This window comes from Tamandua tetradactyla, chromosome 2 (genome assembly GCF_023851605.1).
Source record: "Tamandua tetradactyla isolate mTamTet1 chromosome 2, mTamTet1.pri, whole genome shotgun sequence".
Lineage (NCBI taxonomy): Eukaryota > Metazoa > Chordata > Mammalia > Pilosa > Myrmecophagidae > Tamandua > Tamandua tetradactyla.
Window position 1 is genome coordinate 81,672,429 of NC_135328.1, and position 21,718 is coordinate 81,694,146.

A 21,718-nucleotide genomic window follows, 5' to 3' on the forward strand; every position below is an offset into this window, starting at 1 on the left:
CTTTTTTTGGCACAAATAAATAATATACTTTTTTCTCAATAACTAAAATCACTTTAAGTTTGGGGATATAAATGGCCATGTCTCCAAAGAAGGTATGTATGTGGGGACTAAGACTAAAAGGAAATAGTGCATTACCAAGAATTTTATGCCCTCCCATTGGGATTCCCACAAACTTCAGAGTAGGTACACACTGCATCAACCAATAAATCCATTCAACAAATGTCTATTGAGGAAAGTACTATAATGGAATCAGGGTACATACAATGAATTAAGTTAATGTCAATGCATTCACAATCTCTTGGGATAAATAATACAAATCAGATTTTAGTAAGTGTTATGATAAAAATGATAAACTAAATGCAAAAGAAATACAAAATTTCAAAGAATTCTGACTTAAGGTGAATGAAAAAATGGGGAAGAATAGACTCATAGACAGAGCTGTGTCTTACAAGATGTATAGGAATCTGATAATGGAAAAGAAGAGAAGGAGCATTTCAGTCAATATGGACCAAACAAACAAAAAAAACACCCTTAACAAAAGGAAGAAGATATGAAAATACATACTGTGTTTAGAAACCCAAGAGCTTCTAATGTGGTTGAAGCAAGATGGAGAGGGCAATAGCCAAAAAGAAAAGTAACATGGACGCAAAAGGAAAATGACCTCAGATTGCATAACAAGAAACTGGACTTTAGGAGATACTGATGATTTCTGAATAAAGGTGGCCAATGTGATCAAATCACTATTTTAGGAAGAAAAAATTGAGAGATGGTGTGAAAGCTAGATTACTGAACAATGGAAAGTGATAAGGTGCAAAAGAGAGTCTTTGAAGTCTATCATTAGATTTATTAATTACAAACCCTTATCTCCCCCCTCCAACTACATAATGCAGTTTAATACGCTAAAAAAAAAAGAAGAAAAAACTCTCTATACATTTTAAAACATTCTATAATTCAGAGTTCTCCCTAATTCAGTTAGTTCCCCTAATCATTCCAAATCAAAGAGTCCTTGTTATATATAACTTTGTTATTGAATCAGTATTTCCAAATTTGAAATTTCTTATCAACATGTCGCTAAAATTATTTTCATATTATCTCATGGAATGTAACAAGGGGAAAACATGTTACACATCATATTTGGCCAAATAAAGTAACTGCCATGGGGTTTTCTTTTTTATCCTTACCATTACAAGTTCTTCCTGTAATTCACTGCAACTTTTTTCATTATACTGGAGTTTCTTTGAAAGGTCTATAATTACTTTTTTCTGTTCCTCGATCTCTTCATTTAGTTTCTTGTTTTTGGAGAAGTACTCTCTTTCCAATCTGAAAAGTTAAAGCATCAGAGCAGATTTTTCAAACATGCTTTATTAATTGCTATTATACATCTTTAACACATGTGACCCACAGATTCTTTATCGTGTTTTCATGCCAAAAGGCTTTTTTAATGGTGACCTTTCCTTTTTTATAATAAAAATGGTTGTAAATTCTTAAATGAAAGACTTTAAGGGGATAATAGCTCCACTTTTGGTAGCAGGCAGCTGTACTATGACCAAGGTTATAAGTAAAATAAATTTGGTTAGTGCTGATCTGGTATCACCATTATTTGATTAACAAAACCTACTTACCATAGTTCAAATAGGTTAGAAACTGCCTCAAGACTGAGAAAACAACCCTACCAAACAATTTTCAAATTAAAGTACAAGAAATTGGAAAAATGTTTCATTCCTGAATATCCATGAAAATGAAATCAGTATGGTGTCATGGAAAATCCAAAAGCAAAAATAATTTTTAAATCATTCATATTCACTTTGAGGACACATGAATTTCTTTTCAAAGGATTTACCTTCACATTTTAATTTTATCAGTCTAATTTTAAACTGTGTTTACATTCTCTTATATGCATATAATGAAAGGCAATTCGGAAGAATTTTAGTTTAATACTTGCTGTAGATAATCTACCAAAAGAACAATTTTAGTTCAAATTAAGGAGTTATAACTATTTTTAAATCTAAGTTTGAAGTCTTTCCAGTAAATATAGTAGAAATCTTTCCTCTGGCTTTTAAGCTGTAATTCAGGAGACAAGGTGACTCAGAATAGCCAAGTCCATACTACATTCAACTATAATCAAATAACGAGCTAGTTTTTGAATGGCACAGGACCTTACCCTCAAGAGACAACATTCCTTTCTCTAGGGTAGAACAAAAACAATTTTAATGCTAATGCTTTTGTATATTCTCCTTTGGATCAAGGCTATTACAAGGAAGAGTAGCTAAAATTTAAAATAAAAATTTATGGAAAGGTTGGATGCCAAGTTATGCAAATCTCCCTGAAAATAGAGTTAAACAATAAAAATGGATCAAAGCAGAGAAAACATAAGAAAATCTATCCAGAAATACAAACATCTAAATAATAGGAGTTCCAGAAAGAGGAAGTTGAGGAAATAGAAGGGAAGTAATCAGCAAAGCAAAAGAATACCACAGAAATCAATTACTTGAGTCTCTAGAACTGAAAGAGCTCAATGAGTATTCATGAAAAACAACCCATGCCAGGTCCATTATCATGAAATTTCAGAACTCTGACAATAAAGCTAATATTCTACAGAATGTCCATAAAGTAAGACATATATATTATTTTATCATGTATAGTTATATCAATAAACCATTTCTATATATTGGCCTATGTTTCCAGATTTGGTGGCCACAATGTACAAGTTTCCAGAGGAAAAACATAAGCCACATATAAAAGATAAGGAATTGAATAGCTTCAGGCTGCTCAACACTAGAACTGAACGTAAAGCAGGTAAACTATCAAAAAGTGTGTAAACCAAACAAAGACATTTTCAGAACACAAGTTTAAAATTTTTCCTCTGGTATATGGTTTTTCAGGAAGTTACTTACACAAGAGAGTAAATTTTTTTAATAAGGCAGCATGAACTCCGCAATCAAGGGATCCAATGTAGAAGAGAAATAAAGGAATCCCAAGGATGATGGTGAAGGGAAATCCTAGGATGACTGAATAGGGATCTTAAAAGACTAATTCATCCAGATGGAGGTGGAGAGAATTCACCCAGAATTCATCCAGAAAGGAGGCCTCCTGGAAGAAAGTTAAAATGAAAGAATTTCTATGTTATGGAACATAATGAGAGATTTTTGGTTCTGCCAGAGAGTTTGGAATGACTTAGTGATGGTGCACAAAAAAGTAATCCAATTTAACATGAGTAATTTTTAAATATTCATTTATTGATTCAGTTCATCTTTATTTAGCAACTGTTATTGCCAGACACTATCCTAGGCACTGGGGAGATAAAAATAACACAAAATAAAGTTCCTATCATCATAAAAAGACAGAAAATACCCAACAAAGAATATAATAAAATTTCAGTTACTATTTAATACTATAAAGAAAAAGAAAGATGGCTTTCAAAAGAATAGTTGTAGAAAAAACAAAGTACAGTAATTCAAAAATAGAATTCTAATGAAAGGATAAGTGGAAGGAAGGATTAAATATGTGCTGTGTAGGAGAGGGGTACAATAAGATAAATAAGTAAAGGCCAAAAGATAATACATAATGCTGGAAATTGAAAAAATGTCAGAATACACATGTTATTTAGAAGCATGAAATTTAATGCCAGAAGAAACAGCAGTAGGAATTAAAAGTGGTTACCTCAGAGAAGTGGAAACTGGTAGGAGAAACATAGGGATGAAACCACTGTTATTCAAGAGCTTAACAATACTATTTGACTTTTTAGATAATTTGATAAAAATAAAATCTTTAATTAAAATTATTATTACTCAGCAAATAGGAAACAAAAACATATGTCATTTGGTGCTATTTTATAAATAAAGTCCAAATTAGGTCCACTGAAATGGGAGAACAACCTTTGCTGCCAGTAATCTAGAGGTGCAACCCAAAGATGTTGGCTCCTCCGCCTCAGCCAACAGTCCTACCAAGAGCAAATTAGTAGGCAGGAGTATAATGAAGATTAAGAGGACCCCTGTCTCTTTGAATTACAACAGAGAGAAAAACAGGACTTGAAAGGTGGAAGACATAGGCCAAAAAAAAATGGAAGGAAGAAGGAAGCCTTAGCTAGGATCACATTCTATCCTACTGGATTCTTCACACATATACACACTTTTTTTTTTAAGAGCTCTCAATTTTACCATATCTTTAACTACTTTTGTTTTAATCTCCTTCACCCTACCATTGCTCAACAATCGATTACCATGATCAATGAAGACTTGTCTACTATTTGAAAATACTAAAATAAAAAAGATTATTGAGAAACTAGTTTCAGGCTGCATTTTAGAAAAAAAAATTATTACAAAGAAAATTTTGTTACACTAATATGGAATACATATTCTATCTAAAATTCATTATTATGAAATTGTGGACCAAAATTATAACTCTGAAATACACACAGAGCCTTTTCTTCTGCCTATCAGTGAAATCCTGCCTGATCCATCTAGGAAGGGATGAAACAGAGGTTTAAGAACTTCCAGCAAATTCAGGCAGCATTTTCTCTAAAATGTTATTATCAAATACTGTATCAGTTCTTCCCACCTGAACAAGTGGTTTAAAAATAGTACTATCCTGAAACTCTCAACTCTAATAGGATAATTAAAGTTATAATTTACCTTAAAGACCTAAAATCTATTCAATTTGCCATTAGAACATAATCAAAATTCGAATGACTTTTAGACTTTATCCAGTGTATGGATAGATGAATAAAAAACAAGGACAAAAAAAATAATAATAGGGGGATGGGGGCATGGGATGTTTGGGGTGGTCTTTTCCATTTTTATTTTAATTTTTATTCTGACATGTACTTTTTTGAGCAACAAAAATGTTCAAAAATTAATTGTGGTGATGAATGCACAACCATATGATACTGTGAACCACTGACTGAACATTTTGGATGATTCTAGGTTACGTAAATGTATCTCAATAAAATTGCATTAAAAATTAATGCTTGACTTTGGGTCGTATGACGCTGCGCACCCTTAACGGTCCCTGTGTCGGTGGAGTAATGGCTGTTCTTCGGGCGCTATATTTAGTATTCAAAATGGGAAACCGCTTCCAGACGGCGCGTTTCTATCGTGATGTCTTGGGAATGAAGGTTCTGCGACATGAAGAATTTGAAGAAGGCTGCAAAGCTGCCTGTAATGGGCCTTATGATGGGAAATGGAGTAAAACCATGGTGGGATTTGGGCCTGAGGATGATCATTTTGTTGCAGAACTGACTTACAATTATGGCATCGGAGACTACAAGCTTGGCAATGACTTCATGGGTATCACACTGGCTTCTAGCCAGGCTGTCAGCAATGCCAGGAAGGTGGAGTGGCCACTTAGTGAAATTGCAGAAGATGTTTTTGAAATTGAGGCCCCAGGAGGATATAAATTCTATTTGCAGAATTGCAGTCTACCTCAGTCAGACCCTGTATTAAAAGTAACTCTAACAGTGTCTGATCTTCAGAAGTCCGTGAACTACTGGTCTAATCTACTGGGAATGAAAATTTATGAAAAAGATGAAGAGAAACAAAGGGCTTTGCTGGGCTATGCTGATAACCAGTGTAAGCTGGAGTTACCGGCGATCAAGGGTACAGTTGATCATGCAGCAGCTTTTGGAAGAATTGCCTTTTCTTTCCCCCAAAAAGAGCTGCCTGACATAGAAGACTTGATGAAAAGGGAAAACCAAAAGATTCTGACTCCCCTCGTGAGCCTGGATACCCCAGGGAAAGCAACAGTGCAAGTGGTTATTCTGGCCGACCCTGATGGACATGAAATTTGCTTTGTGGGGGATGAAGCATTTCGAGAACTTTCCAAGATCGATCCAGAGGGAAGCAGACTGTTGGATGATGCGATGGATGCAGATAAAAGTGATGAGTGGTTTGCTAAACAAAATAAACCAAAGGCTTCAGGTTAACAGAAGACATCAATTAGAACCAGTGTTTATGATTCTCCACCTGTTGTATCCATTCATGATAAATACTCTTAAAACTTGGTTGTTTACTATTCAGGCAAAGAGGCTGGGGGGTGAAGATTTGTGTATTCCAGTCTTTGAAATTCTGATATATTTTATCTATGAAATCCTATTAGAAGTCCAAGGAGAGGGAGAACTCCTACTGTACTGTCACTGGAATGACATATTCTGAGTACAGCTCTATTACATCAGTAACAAATTATTTTCCAGAGGTGGAACAGCTGTATGGGAATTTACCCTTGATTGGGGATAGAATTTTGATATGTTGTGAATAATATATAGTTTATGAAAGCAACTATTCAAATAAAGCTAAATCAGTTGCTTATAACAATAATACGTCTAGCTCCTGATGATGAATCATTCTAATGTCTTATTCTGGCAGGTCTTGACATTTAAAATTTTTAAAGGATACTGTTTCTTGGACCAAAAGATTTGGTTATTTGACAGCCCATTTTTCTTGCTTTTAAATTTTGAGTAGCCAGAGACAACAGACAAAGGATCTAATATCTTGAGTGTTGCTACATGCCTGGCTCTGTGTGCTAGTTTATGTAATTTTCTCTTTTAATCCTCTCTAGAAGAGAACATTGTGTTAGATTCCTTAAAAATGAATTAGATGATGTCATTAGCCTGAAAAATATTTTTAAATTTTTTTGTAGTTTTCTATTTAGTTCTAGAGAAAAAGTAGATTTTAATCACTAGAAACAATAATATTGGAATATCCCCCATCCCCACCCCCACCCTTTTTTTTTTTTTTTTTTTTTTTTACTGTATGCTATTGTATTACTCTGTAAGACTTGTTATTTAAAATGGTGACCAGGTTCAAATTTTGGGGAAGAAACTGAGGAGACTGGAAAGGGATTGACCCAGAAGATACTAATTCCAGAATAACATAAAATTACCTGTAAATCTTAGCTTCAGCTGTTCTCCCGTCCTGGCAGGGTGGGTTAAGGACATTTCTGAGTGAGTTTCAGCTCACCTTATGGGGCTAATCTTATTTTCACTGAGGGAAAAGAATCCTTGTCTAGTTCCATACACTTCTCATTCAACTTAAATTTAAATTCTGTATCTTAGGGAAGGAATCACGAACTTCAAAGCAAACCAAAGTTATCTGTGTTCCTCCTCTCGATAAATGATAATTGGCTCATTTTTTTTCTATACATGGTAAAATTATGAATTTTGAATAATCAGAGAAACTTTTGTCTCTGCTAAACAATTTGTGAATTCTCAGATTTTATATTAGATTATTAAGTCTTGATGTTTATCTCTAGTAATACTCTCCTTGTGAAAAGAAACTAATTTTTCCAGTATACTAGTTCTGCTATATGATGTGACCTTTTAAATTTGTTATAGTAAAATAATTGTTTTATGTAAGTACTGAATGACTAAGCAATCCATACTAAATTCCTTTTTATCTGCTTATCTTTTTTGTTAACATACCAAACTTCTTTTCTATTAAACATATAACCATGCATGATTAAAAAAAAAAAAATTAATGCTTGAGGCACGTTACAGCAGTCCTAGAACCGTGCATGTGCAAGGCCCTCAGCCACACTTCCCCATCACTGAGAAAGTGCTGACCTGCACAGCCGGGTCACATCTGCCCCCAGTCCACAAAGGCATAACACCAACCTGTTGCCACCACTCTACGCATGCGCACAAAGGGCCCCATGCTTTAGACCAGTGCATACAGGGTTACGACCCCATATACCGGTGCACCCGCATAGTTATATCCTCCCTGGCCACTAGGCGCCCATGTTCATAAGCATCAGCATAACATCCCCATCTTGTGCCTATACCTACCCTGAAGCAAATCACCTCGCTGAATGAGCCACCCCGTGCTGTACAACCATCCTGCAAACACAAGGCCTTAGACTACTGAAAGAAATCAACTCCCAAAGTAAATCAATTAAGATATTTACATGCCACGAAGACAGCAGAAGATCACTAAGCATGTCACAATGCAGACAGATATAGCACTCCCTAATGATGAAATTAAAACACCAGAGGAGACACAGATGTTGGAACAACTAATCAAAGATGTTCACACAATTCTACTTAATAAAATAACTGGGACAGCAAATGACATAAAGGAGATCAAGAAGTCAGTAGAAAAGCATAAGGAGGAATTTGAAAGAATAAATAGAAAAATAGCAGAAATCACAGAGATTAGACTCTGTTGACCAAATAAAAAACATACTAGAGGCACACAACACTAGATTTGAAGAGATAGAAGAAAGAATAAGTGATATACAGGACAGGAAAACTGACTTCAAAGACTCAAACAGCAAATGGCTAAAAAGATGGAAAAAATTGAATGACAACTCAGGGAAATGATAACCAAAACAAAGCGTGCAAATATAAAAATCACTGGTGTCCCAGGAGGAGAAGAGAGGAGTAAAGGGCTAGGAAGAGTAGTTGAGGATATAATGGGGGAAAATTTCCCAACCCTCAAAAAGGATGTAAATATACCAGTCAAAGAAGCCCAACAAACTCCAAACAGAATAAATCCAAACAGGCCTTCCCCGAGGCACATACAAACAGTTTGGCAAATGTTGAAGCATAGCAGAAAATCCTGAAAGTGGCAAGAGAAAAACAATCTACTACATACAAGGGAAATCAAATAAGACTGAGTTCAGACTACTCAACTAGCACCCTGGAGGCAGGACACAGTTGTATGATATATTCAAGACTCTGAAAGAGAAAGACTTACAGCCAAGAATTCTGTACCCAGCCAAACTGTCCTTCAAAACTGAGGAAGAGATTAAAGTTTTCACAGGCAAAGAAGTCCTGAAGGAATCTGTTGACAAGAGACAGGCCCTACAAGAAATACTAAAAGGAGTTCAGCTGGCTGAAAAAGAAGACAGGAGATGGAGGTTTGGAGAAGGGCACAGAATTGAAGGGTACCACTAAGGTACTCTTATTTAAAGAATTTAATTTAAAGACCACAAAGAGAAAGAGGAAAAAGAATATATGGATCTGATTTAAAAAATAAAAAAGGTAAGATGGTGGAATCAAAAAACGCATTTTCAGTAACAACTTTGAATGTTAACAGACTAAACTTGCCAATTAAAAGATACAGATTGGCAGAATGGATTAAGAAACATAACCAACTGTATGCTCCTTACAAGATGCTTGTCTTAGACACAATAGACCAAAAGTGAAAGGATGGAAAAATATTTTCCACTCAAGTTCTAACCCAAAGAAAGCAGGAGTAGCTATACTAATATTGGACAAAATAGACTTTAAACATAAAGTATCATAAGAGACAAAGGAGGACACTATATACTAATTAAAGGGTCAATTCACCAAGAAGATGTAACAAACACAAATGTTTATGCTCCCAATCAAGGAGCTCCAAAATACATAAAACAGACATTGGCAAAACTGAAGGCAGCAATAGATGTTTCAACAATAATAGTGAGAGACTTCAATATACCACTCTCCTCTATAGATAGAACAACCAGACAGAAGATCAACAAGGAAATAGAGAAATTAAATAATTCAGTAAATGAATTAAACCTAACAGACATATATGTACACTAAAGCACAAGGTTATACATTCTTCTCTAGTGCTCATGGAGTATTCTCCAGGATAGATTAAATGCTGGGGCACAAAACAGGTCTTTATAAATTTAAAAATACTGAAATTATTCAAAGTACATTCTCTGATCACAATGGGATGAAGCTGGATCTCAATAACCACCAAAGAATGAGAACATTCACAAATATATGGAAATTAAATAACACAGTCCTAAACAACCAGTGGATCAAAGAAGAAATTGTTAAAGAAATCACTACTATCTAGAGATGAATGAAAATGAGAACACAATCTATAAGAACTTCTGGGATGTGACAAATGCTGTGCTAAGAGGGAAATTTATTGCCCTAAATGCCTATATTAAAAAGCAAGAAAGAGCAAAAATCAAAGACTTAAAAGCAAACCTGGAGAAATTTGAGAAAGTACAGCAAATTAACCTCGAAGCAAATAGGAGAAGAGAAATAAAAAAGATCAAAGCAGAGATAAATGAATGGGAGAACAAAAGAACAAAAGAAAGAATCAATAAAACCAAAAGTTGGTTCCTTGAGAAAATCAATAAAATTGATGGGCCACTAGCAAGACTGACAAAGAAAAAAATAGAGAGGATGCAAATAAAAGAAATTAGAAAGGAGAAGGGGTGCTGTTACCACAGATCCTGAAGAAATAAAAGAAATCATAAAATGATACTATGAACAACTATATGCCAACAAACTAGACACTTTAGATGAAATGGACAAATTCCTGGAGACACACGAGCAAGCTACATTGACTCAGGAAGAAATATAAGATCTCAACAATCCAATCACAAGTGAAGAGATTCAATTAGTCATCAAAAATATTCCTACAAAGAAAAGCCCAGGGCCAGATGGCTTCACAGGGGAATTTTATCAAACATTCTGTAAAGAATTAACATCAATCCTGCTCAAACTTTTCAAAAAAAATTGAGGAAAAGGAACTCTACCTAACTCATTTTATGAAGCTAATATCATTTTAATACCAAAACCAGGTAAAGATGCTCTAAGAAAGGAAAACTACAGGCCATTCTCCCTAACGAACATAAATGCAAAAATTCTGAATAATATATTAGCAAATTGAATGCAACAGCACATTAAAAGAATTATACACCATGACCAAGTGGGGTTTATACCAGGAATGCAAGGATGGTTCAAGATGAAAAAATCAATTAATGTAATACAGCACGTTAACAAATCAAAAGGGAAAAATTACATGATCATCTCGATTGATGGTGAAAAAGCATTTGACAAAATTCAGCATCCTTTTCTGATAAAAACACTCCAAAACATGGGAACCAAAGGTAACTACCTCAATATGATAAAGGGAATACATGAAAAACCAATCGCCAGCATCGTACTCAATGGAGAGAGAGACTGAAAGCTTTCCACTGAAGATCAGGTACAAAACAAGGATGCCCACTGTCACCACTATTATTCAACATTGTGCTAGAAGTTCTAGCTAGAGGAATCAGGTAGGACAAAGGAATAAAAGGCAACCAAATTGGAAAAGAAGACGTAAAACTCTCATTATTTGCAGATGATATGATACTATATATGGGAGATCCTGAGAAATCTACAGCAAAGTTCCTTGAGCTAATAAACAAATTCAGCAAGGTGGCAGGATATAAAATTAATGTGCAAAAATCAGTCACATTTCTATACAAAGCAATGACTTAGCTGAAGTGTCAGTCAAGGAAAAAATTCCATTCAAAATAGCAACTAAAAGAATCAAATACTTAGGAATGAACTTAACTAGGGACGTAAAGGACTTGTACACAGAAAACTACAAAACATTGCTAAAAAAAATCAAAGGAGATCTAAATAGGTGGAAGGATATTCCCTGCTCATGGATCTGTAGATCAATTCTCCCCAAATTGATCTACAGATTCAACATAGTACCAATCAAAATTCCAACCTAGTTTGAAGATTTGGAAAAGCTAATGACCAAATTCATCTGGAAGAAAAAAGACCTCAAATAACTAAAAGCATCCTAAAAAAAAAAGAAGAACGAAGTAGGGGGATTAACACTCCCTGACTTTAAAACCTATTATAAAGCCACAGTGGTCAAAACAGCATAGTACTGGCACAAAGATAGAAGCACTGACCAATGGAATCAAATCAAAAGTGTGGAAATAGACCCCAAATCTATGATTAACTGATTTTTGACAAGGCTACCAAATCCTCTAAACTGGGACAAAACAGTCTTTTCAATAATTGGGCATGGAAGAACCGGATATCAATAGCTAAGAGAATGAAAGCAGTTCCCTATCTTACACCACATACAAAAAATTAACTCAAAGTGGATCAAACACCTAAATATAAGAACTAGCACCGTAAAGCTTGTAGAAAAAAATGTAGGAAAACATCTTTAAGGCCTAGTAATAGGAGGTAGCTTCCTAAACTTTACACCCAAAGCACAGCAACAAAAGAAAAAAACAGATAAATGGGAACTACTCAAAATCAAATGCTTCTGCACCTCAAAAGACTTTGTCAAAAAGGTGAAGAGGCAGCCAACTCAATGGGAGAAAAAAATTGGAAATCACATATTGGACAAAGGTTTGATTTCCTGTATATACAAAGAACTCTTAAAACTCAACACCAAAAGAACAAACAACCCAATTATAAAATGGGCTAAAGATATGAATAGGCATTTTTCTGAAGAGCAAATACAGATGGCTCAAAACCACAAGAAGAGGTGCTCATTTTCATTGGCTATAAGGGAAATGCACATCAAGACTACAAAGAGATACCATCTCACACCTATAACAGTGGCTGCTATTAAACAAACAGGAAGCCATAAATGTTGGATAGGATATAGAGAAACTGGGACACTTATTCACTGCTGGTGGTAATGTATAATAGTGCAGCCACCATGGAAGACTGTTTGGCAATGCCTTAGAAAATTAAATAATGAGTTGCCCTATGACCCAGCAATAGCATTATTTGGTATATACCCGGAAGAGCTGAAAGCAATGACACAGACATTTGCACACCAATATTCATAGCAGCATTATTCACAACCGCCAAAAGATGGAAACAAACCAAATTCCCATCAGCAGACAAGTGGATCAACAAAATGTGGTATATACATATGATGGACTATTATGCAATAGTAAGACAAAATGACGTCCTGAAGCACATGACAAGATGGATGAGCCTTGAACATAATGCTGAATGAAATTAGCCAAAAACAAAAGGATACATACTGTATGATTCCACTTTTATGACCAGCGTAAAGGTATATTCAGAGGTTTATGATACAGAATACAGGGGACTTAGAGATACATGGGAGCTAGAGATGGGTCAACCATTAGCTATGTAGGTTGAACTCTAATAGATAGGAGTGAAGGTGATTCTCTAGTGGGTCTATAAATAATATTACCATATTGAAGATGAATAAGATAGAAAGGGGTTGTATAGACCTACGGGTCCCACTGATTAACACTAGAAATATGAATTAGCTCCCACAAGAACTATTTCAAAGATATGAATCTTATACAAAGAGTGTTTAAGTCCAGGGTACAGAGTGAAAACTGCTATTGCATGCTATGAGCTATGTTCAAAAGGAAACTATCAGCACTAGCACAGCAACAACAGAGGTAAATGATGGGGGGAGAGACAATAGTTAAGGGGAGGTTTAAATTTTCTTTTTGGCTGGGTGTGTTTATTGGTTTTCTTTCTCTTGGGACCAAGGAAATTATCTAAAATTGAGAATGCTGATGGACTGTGGACTTTGGGCCCTATACATGATGCCCGATGAATGCAGGTGGCTCAAGGATGCACCAATGGAGAAGCAGATTGGTGAACGATGGTGTATACTTATGAATGAAGGCTGTGCTGCTATAAAAAGGAACAAAGTCATGAGGCATGCAATGATGTGAATGAATATGTGGGACATTTGGTGAGACAAAATATGCCAGAAACAAAAGAACAAGAATGGCATGGTCACCTTTAGAAAATGGTTATAAGAAAACAGGGGCCTAGATTGTAAGCTTTTAGAGCAGACACATTAAGTCTGGAGTGGTGATTATTATTTCTGGATTTTGAGAGGCTATTTTATATATACGACCTAATATTTAGAGATAAGAACGAAGCTGAACAGGTTGGGTTTAAAGTAATTCAGACATACAGGTAAGGAAAAACAATGTCTATATTATAGAACTACACAAACTCTTTGAGACCAATGGAAGAAAAGTTTATTTGGTCTGGAACTGAAGTTTTCTGTAGTGCATAATCTAATTCAATATAACTGTATAGCTCATTTGAACAATTGAAACACAGGGAGCACAGAATAAGAAAGAGGGGCTTTAATCCTGTATAGACTATTGTAATCTGGATACATCTTAGAATATATTAAGCAGATAATCAACAAGTATCGGCCAAGTCCCCTGAGGGATGGGAGAAAGAATATGGAACCATTAAACCTTATCATGAGGGGATCTCCTGATACTGTGTCAAACTTTAGGGACACCCAAATAAATAGGCATGTCCTCGATCATGAGGCTTACTCTTGTGAAAATTATGTAGGTAGCAGAGAAGCTTAGTCTACCAATCGGCATGCCTAAGAGTTGCTTCTGGAGGACCTCTTTTGTTGCTCAGATGTGGCCTCCACTCTCTCTAAGTCCAATTCTGCAAGTGAAAGCATTGCCCTCCCCCCTACGTGGCACATGGCATCCAGGGGTGAAAGTCTCCCTGGTGACATGGGAAAGGACTCCCAGGGATGAATCCAGCCCTGGCACCATGGAATCAACAATTCCATCCTGACTGAAAGGGGGAAAAGAAGTGTAATTAATAAAGTATTAGTGGCAGAGAGAGTTCAACTGGAGTCGAGAGGTTACTCTGGAGGTTGCTATCACAACCTGCCAACCCCCAACCAGGACCATTCCAGCCAATCCTAAAGAGCACCTAGGGCAATATATAAGATTCCACAAGGGTTCCATGCACTAGAGTAACTTTCCAGAAACCTACAAACTCCAGGACCAGCAGGTCCCTGGTTGAGATAAGTCCTGAAACCTATCCCAGCCTCTCCAGAACATCAGATAGTTCCCTCTTCCTACCCCACATTAGTGACAGAATCTTCCAATATGACAAATTTACAATTGCCATAGCCCAAACACCCTTAAAGAGAGGATGGAAAGATCAACAGTAATGGTGTAGTTATACAGAGAAGACAGGATTTAACAAATGAATATGAATGCTGAATCATTAAATTGATATCACTTTTAGTCTCCAATATTTTAGAGCAGCTAGACGTAAAAACCTAAAATTGTGGCATTGTAACCCACATCAAACTCTGCAAAATGTTCTACAACTAATTGCAGTGCTTAGCTTGTAAATTTATACCTTTTTTGTATATACATTATTGTTCACCAAAAAAAGGAAAAAAAAAGTCATTTGTGATGAGAAAAAAATATTTAAGCCCTCTAGCCTTCTATATTCTGGAACAGCTGGAAGGAAAAATATGAGAGAATCATTTGGTAGCCCATGACAAACTCTGGAATCTGTCCTGTAACTACTTGTTGAAGAGTGCTTTGAAAACTATTGCTCTTTAATTGCTTTGTATACATGTTATACTATACAATTAAAAAGTGGAAAATTAAAAAAATAATAATGCTTGGTGTGAGACATGCAACTAGGCGAATGAACCTTAAGGACAGTTTGCTGAATGAAATGGCAGAAACAAAATGACAAATATTATCATTCTTCACTCATATGGACTAACTATAATGTACAAACTTGGAGAATTGAAGTCGAGAGCAAGGATAATCTGGTTGGGGCCCACTGTAAAGGTTCCTAGATTGTAAGGTTTTACAGCAGTCACCTAGATTCAGGAGTTGTAACACTTATTTCTAAATTCTGAGGTACTGAGTTATTTGAATATAATCTGGTTGTTCCCCAAAACTTCAGGTATGTATATGATACCTGAGACTTTGAATTAGAGCACTGACGCTATGAAAGACAGCATTACCCCATACAGCAATGTTTAAAAAGTTAAAAAATGATCAGACTTCAACTAGAGATAAGAATGAAGCTGATTCAGATAGGACTAAGGCCAATCAGAATACAGGGTAAAGGGCGATATGGTCCATATATCAAACTTCAACTTCTGTGTGAGATCAAAGGAAGGGATGTTTATTTGGTGAAAAATTTGTGTTTTGGGTAGCACATGATCTAACTTAATTTGTATGATGAGTTTATTTGAATACCATAATTACATGGAATCTTGAATATGAGGTCCTTGAATGAGGTCCTGTTGGTTTGTAGAGGTTAGTATTATGCAACGGTATATCCCAGAGTAATTTGGGCAGAGAATAAAAAGTATTTGCAAAGTCCCCTTGGGGGACTGGAGAGGAAGGAGGAAATGTTCAAGTTCTCCTTCTGGGAAATTCCTGATATTCTCGCAGGCAATGAAGACAAACAATTTGATGTACTGAGCCCTTGATCTTGGGGTTCACCCCTATGAAACTTATTTCTGCAAAGGAGAAGCTAAGCCTACTTGTAATTATGCCCAAGAGTCACACCACCCCCCTGATGTGAGAACCTCTTTTGTTGCTCAGATGTGGCCTCTCTAAACCAAACTTAGCAGGTGAATTCCTCCCTAATATGCAGGACATGACTCCAAGGGATGTAAATCTTCCTGGCAATGTGAGACAGGATTCTCGGGATGAGCCAGGACCTGGCATCATGGGATGTGGAAGTTTTCTTGACCAGAAGGGGGAAGAGAAATGAAGCAAAATAAAGTTGCAGTGGCTGAGAGATTTCAAATAAAGTCAAGAGGTTAACCTGGAGGTTATTCTTATGCATTATATAGATAGACCTTTTTAGTTCATGGTGTATTGGAATGGCTGGAGGAAAGTACCTGAATCTGTTGAGCTATGTTCCAGTAGCCTTGATTCTTGAAGACAACTGTCTAACTATATAGTTTTTACAATGTGATGTGTGACTATGAAAACCCTGTGTCTGAAATTCCTTTTAACCAGGCATTGACAGATGGGTAAAAAATTAAGGAAAATAATAAATAAATAATAGGGGGGACAAAGGGGGAAAAATGGGTAGATTGAAATACTATTGGTCAATGAGAGGAAGGGGTAAGGAGTATGGGATATATGCGTTTTTTCTTTTTCCTTTTATTTCTTTATCTGGAATGATGTAAATGTTCTAAAAATGATCATAATGATGGATACACAACTATGTGATGATATTGTGAGCCACTGAGTATATATCATGTGTATATCATACGTGGGTGAAGATTTTTCAATAAAAATATTTTTATAAGGTATAAGAAGCACACATTTAAAAAATATTAATACTTAAGAATTTTCAACCCTAAAAAATTTTTAAATATTTTTAAAAGTGTGAATAGAAAATGCAATCACTTATCTAATCATTCTTCAAGTCATAGTTTTCCTTCTGTTTTATACCACAGATAGTCGGAATAAAGGTAGCTGCTTAGTATTATGTACAAGGAAAAGAAATAGGGGATTAGGGAATGGAAAGCACAGGAAGTACTGATGAGGACTATGCTTTAATCCATATAACAGGAAAAATATATAGGAATGAAAAACAGATAAAAATCTCAAAAATTTAAGATTGTTAGCTAGCACTTAGTTGGAATATGTAACAGATATTTAGAATTGTTAGGGGTCCTTATTGGAATGTAAATTTTGAGTAAAAACTTTCAAGCACCAAACATACAAACAACAGCAATACAAAACTTTTAGGGAAAAATGTAACTTAAGGTCAAGTTAGAACTAAATACAGAGGTCAGAATCTTGCAGCTTAAATGTTAGCTCATCATTTGCAGGATTCTTTTTTTCAACATCCATGACAGAGACCAGGCAGGGAACTTACTAATTCCTCCAAAGAAGCCTATTATTTCATTGTTGGAAAGTACTGTTGGGAGTTCAGTCTGACTTCTTCTTCTACTTGTAGGTTCTAATCATAACCTCAAAGCAATAGTAACGAAGCCTAAAGTATATACTATTAAAAAGCTCTTCAAAGATATAAATGCATAGATTCAAGCAATGGATCAAAGTAATAAAGGAGGATAAGTCCTTAGTGTAACAATAATTTATAGTTAAGAATAACCGTAGATAACTCTTATAGTTTAAGAATTGTATTTAATTAGTAATAAGAATTACTGGGTTTAAAATATTATAAGCTTTACTAATAAAAGTAATCATGGTTAAATTTTTTCAAACTTCAGTCTTTCAAGTACCATGTTTATAATTTTTGCCATACCCATAATAATTACTATTAAGTAATACTTTCTTAAATTAACTCATTTTAAGTTGAATAAATGTATTTTAAAAGGAATTTTTATATTACCACAGTAAAGTGAAAGCCATTATCTGCTTATCATAGATATACATTAACATTAAAAATAAATATATAACTAATGTACCAACTTGTTATTACATTACATACCATGGTAGCCCATGTACCCCAACCAGCTATAACGTAACTACCATGGTATGCATATCACTTTCTGGAGGGAAATTATTTAAATGTCAACTATTGACTTTCTTTTGGAAACTTAATTAAAAACTTCCTAAAGCATTCCACAGAAGCTTCAAGACAAGGCTTCTGAACTGAAAAAGGAGTCAGAAAGATCCTAACTTTGTCACTTATTAGCTGTGTGTCTTTAATCTTGTTAAGCCTCAATTTCCACCACTGTAAACATGGGTAAAAAAGAGCAGCTACCTTACAGGGGTTTACACAGACACACCTGCAAAGCTAAGCACATAGAAAACACTTCGTGAGACACAATCATGTTAACTGTTAGAAGTGGTGTTACTCCTACTACACTATTTCTGCCGTGAGAAAAACTCAAACATTATCTGTTTTCACACGGATCATCTGAATGTGGCCTAGAAATGAAGGTATTTAAAGGTACTGCATTACATCAGTAAATATAATACAAAATGCACTAATATATTTTCTTTCTAGTGAAGAACTGCTTTTCTGGGAAATATTTGTGGTAGTTTAAATTCTAAAAGAGCATTACCTTTCCTACCTATATGGGAAGAGGAAAACTCTGTGTTTTATGAAGTCCTTTAACCCAATCTACCCATTGACTGTAATGGGAACTATTTCTAAACTACTACATATTCATACATACATACTTTAATTTCATAAAATCTTTATTTTGATTCAGAGAACTTTACAATAAAACACTTACATATTTAGTTTCGCAAAGCTCTCTTGTGCATTATGCTTTTCTCGCTCATATGCACTTTCAACTTCTTTGAATTCATTCTTGATCATTTCCAAATCGGCAACAGCTTCAGCTTGGCTGGCCTTTTCTACTTGTAAAGCTCCTTCAAGGTCTCGAATCCGTAACTACCAGATGACAGTAGAGAAATTAAGGCAATCTAAGAAATGATAGTATCAATCTTAAATTGTATAGAATACTTCATCAACAGCAGATATCATCCATCCAAACACTTTATTCTTTCTACTTTGTTTAAAAAGGAAAATAAACATAAGACAGTGTACACTCTTTCTCAGCATGGAAGGGAAGAAGAGAAGGAGAATGAAGAGTTAACTGTACTATGAAAAAAGATAGGCTGATAAACCATACCAACTCATTTTACCAAAGGACCTAATTTTGATCTAATAACCCACTTGGGCACTTTATTTTCTCAAATATGATAAATTAAGTGGTCTTTGAAAAGTAAAAGGATGTATTTTTACTCTCTTATGAGAACCATCATAACATGAATATATTTGTAAGCCTAAGAAAGTTTAAAAAGATCTTTTTTATACTTGGAAATTTCTGACTGTAATAAAGTAAAATTTTTATCATCAAATAACACACATTTGTCTGAAATATTTATGAGTATAGTGATACGATATTTGTGATTTGCTTCAAAATAATCTGGGAGTGAGGGAATTAAGAGGAGTGGTATAATAGATAAAACAAGATTGGCCAGCGTTAAGTGTTAAAGCTGACATTCGCCCTACATGGGACATGACTCCCAGGGGTGGAAATCTCTCTGATAATGTGGGACATGACTCCCAGGGATGAGACTGGCCTTGGCATCGTGGGATTGAGAAAGACTTCTTGGCCAAATGGGGGAAGAGAAATGAAAATAGTTTCAGTGGCTGAAATATTTCAAATAGCATAGAGCAGTCATGCCAGAAGGAAAGACTTGAAATTGCTGAACTGTATTCCAGTAGACTTGAATCCTGAAGACTCAAGAATTTGTGACTGTATAACTGTATAGCTTTTACAGTGTGACCAAGTGAATTGTGAAAACTTTGTGGCTGACACAAAGTGTCAGTGTATGTACCAGTGTATATACGGATGAGTAAAAAAATAAGGACAAATAAATAAATAGGTAATGGGGGGATAAGAGGTATGGCATGTTTTTGGGTGTTCTTTTTCATTTTCATTTTTATTTTTATTCTTATATGTATTTTTTTTGAGTAATGAAATGTTCAAAAATTAACTGTGGTGTTGAATGCCAACCATACTGTAACAGTACTGTGTACCACTACACATGGTGGATAATTATAGGGTTTGTGAATATATCTCAATAAAATAACATTTTAAAAAAAGTTGGGTAATAGATAAACGGGGAGTTTAATTTTACTATTCTCTCTACTTTTGCAAATACTAAAAATTTCACATAATAAAACATCTTAAAAACTGGATTCTCTGTGTGCACTAACAGTAGAATACATAAACTAAAGAATAATATGTAACTGTAAAAAAGCTACAAAAAGAATTGCTCTATGCAATGTTATAGAAAGATCTACAGGATATATTATTAATGTATATTGAAATTAGAGAGGTCCAGAAAGCAATATTTTTGGCAAGCAAGCTGGGAAAATAAAAAGTGGTGGAAAAAAAAATTGTTGGGCAAGGGGGTGCAGGAATGAGATGGATAGGAATAAAAGCAAAAGTTCTCAATCTTTTAATATTGTTTTGATTGTTGAACTGTGTATATGTTACCTTTTCAGAAAATAGTTTAAAAAATCTTTTAATTATTTGCTAAGGTTAAAAAACGGGGAGGGGGGTGGAGTGCTATAGATGCTTCACACTAAATAGAAAATGGCCTTTAGAACCATAAGACTTTGGTTCTAATTCCAGCTCTGCAAATTAATTTACGTGACGCTGTGTATATTACCTAAACTTCAAAAATTTGAACATCCTTAACCGTAAACAAAAATAATAATATCTAGACTATCTACTTTACAGGATGACCACAAGGAACAAGTGAACAATTATTTATTTGATAAATACTTATTAAGCACTTAATACATACCAACCAATGTGCTAGTACTCAAGAAATACAGAATAATCATGAAAATATTCTTTCTTAGCTCTTGAAGAGTTCAGTCTTTAGGGAAAACAGACCACAACATATTACAACAGGCATGTACAAAGGACCAAGGAATCACAGAACAGCTGAGAACTCTGCTTGGGAAAAGCCTCGCAGGGGAGGCAAAAGAACCTGAGTTTAGAAAGATGAACCCACCCAAAAATGAAGCCTAGCACAAAACCAAAATGCTTTATAAATTAATCTACACAAATGATAATCATCAGAATTATTTTTCCTAACTATACAAAATTACTTTGAAATAGTTGAAACAGTTTATTCTTTTCATTAAAGTAAGGAAATAGAACAGATATAGTAAACCTCAATTTAAATTTTCAATTTTTGATACTTTTAAAAGCTTTCTTTTTCCTTGATGTTTGGCTAAATCCACTGTTTACAAGTCAAATAACAAATCTAGGAAACATTTTATTCTGATTACACTGCTATCTTCTTTCAGAAAATAAGCAAGCTCAATCACAAATAATAAACCAATCCAAATTGACAATTTTGAGCCAACTCTTTGCTTTTGATTCTACTTTTTCATTTTTATGCCACAGCATTCAAACAAAACAATAGAGTTCTTCGAATATATATTTAACAATAGTTTATGATAACATGGTGATCAATTACAACTACTGTCTCATTTGCTTTGAAACTATTCTGAAACTAAATTTTAACAGATAAATCTCATTGAAAATACTTGGCAAAATTTAAAGATCTATGGTTCAAATGTAAACTTTTGCTTCTTTTAAGTCACAGCACCAAAATAGTTATTAAATATTAATTTTAAATTATAGGAGTCGCTAACATACAATAATTTTCATTTTATAGATTTTAACTGCATACTCCCAGTGATATATTA

The 21,718-nt window shown here is 34.7% G+C and overlaps 1 protein-coding gene and 1 pseudogene across 16 annotated transcripts in view; one reads left to right on the forward strand and one right to left on the reverse strand.

Moving 5' to 3' along the window:
* Positions 1–21,718, reverse strand: part of CCDC171 (coiled-coil domain containing 171) — a 576,357-nt gene that overhangs the window by 341,996 nt on the left and 212,643 nt on the right. For all 16 annotated transcript variants that reach the window (XM_077148117.1, XM_077148129.1, XM_077148126.1 and 13 more), the window contains 2 exons: positions 18,711–18,871; positions 1,182–1,320 (listed from right to left, as the gene is read on the reverse strand). In XM_077148117.1, the coding sequence (XP_077004232.1) occupies positions 1,182–1,320; positions 18,711–18,871 (300 nt within the window). The remainder of the gene's footprint in view (positions 1–1,181; positions 1,321–18,710; positions 18,872–21,718) is intronic.
* On the forward strand, positions 4,971–6,686 carry LOC143660953 (glyoxalase domain-containing protein 4 pseudogene; annotated as a pseudogene).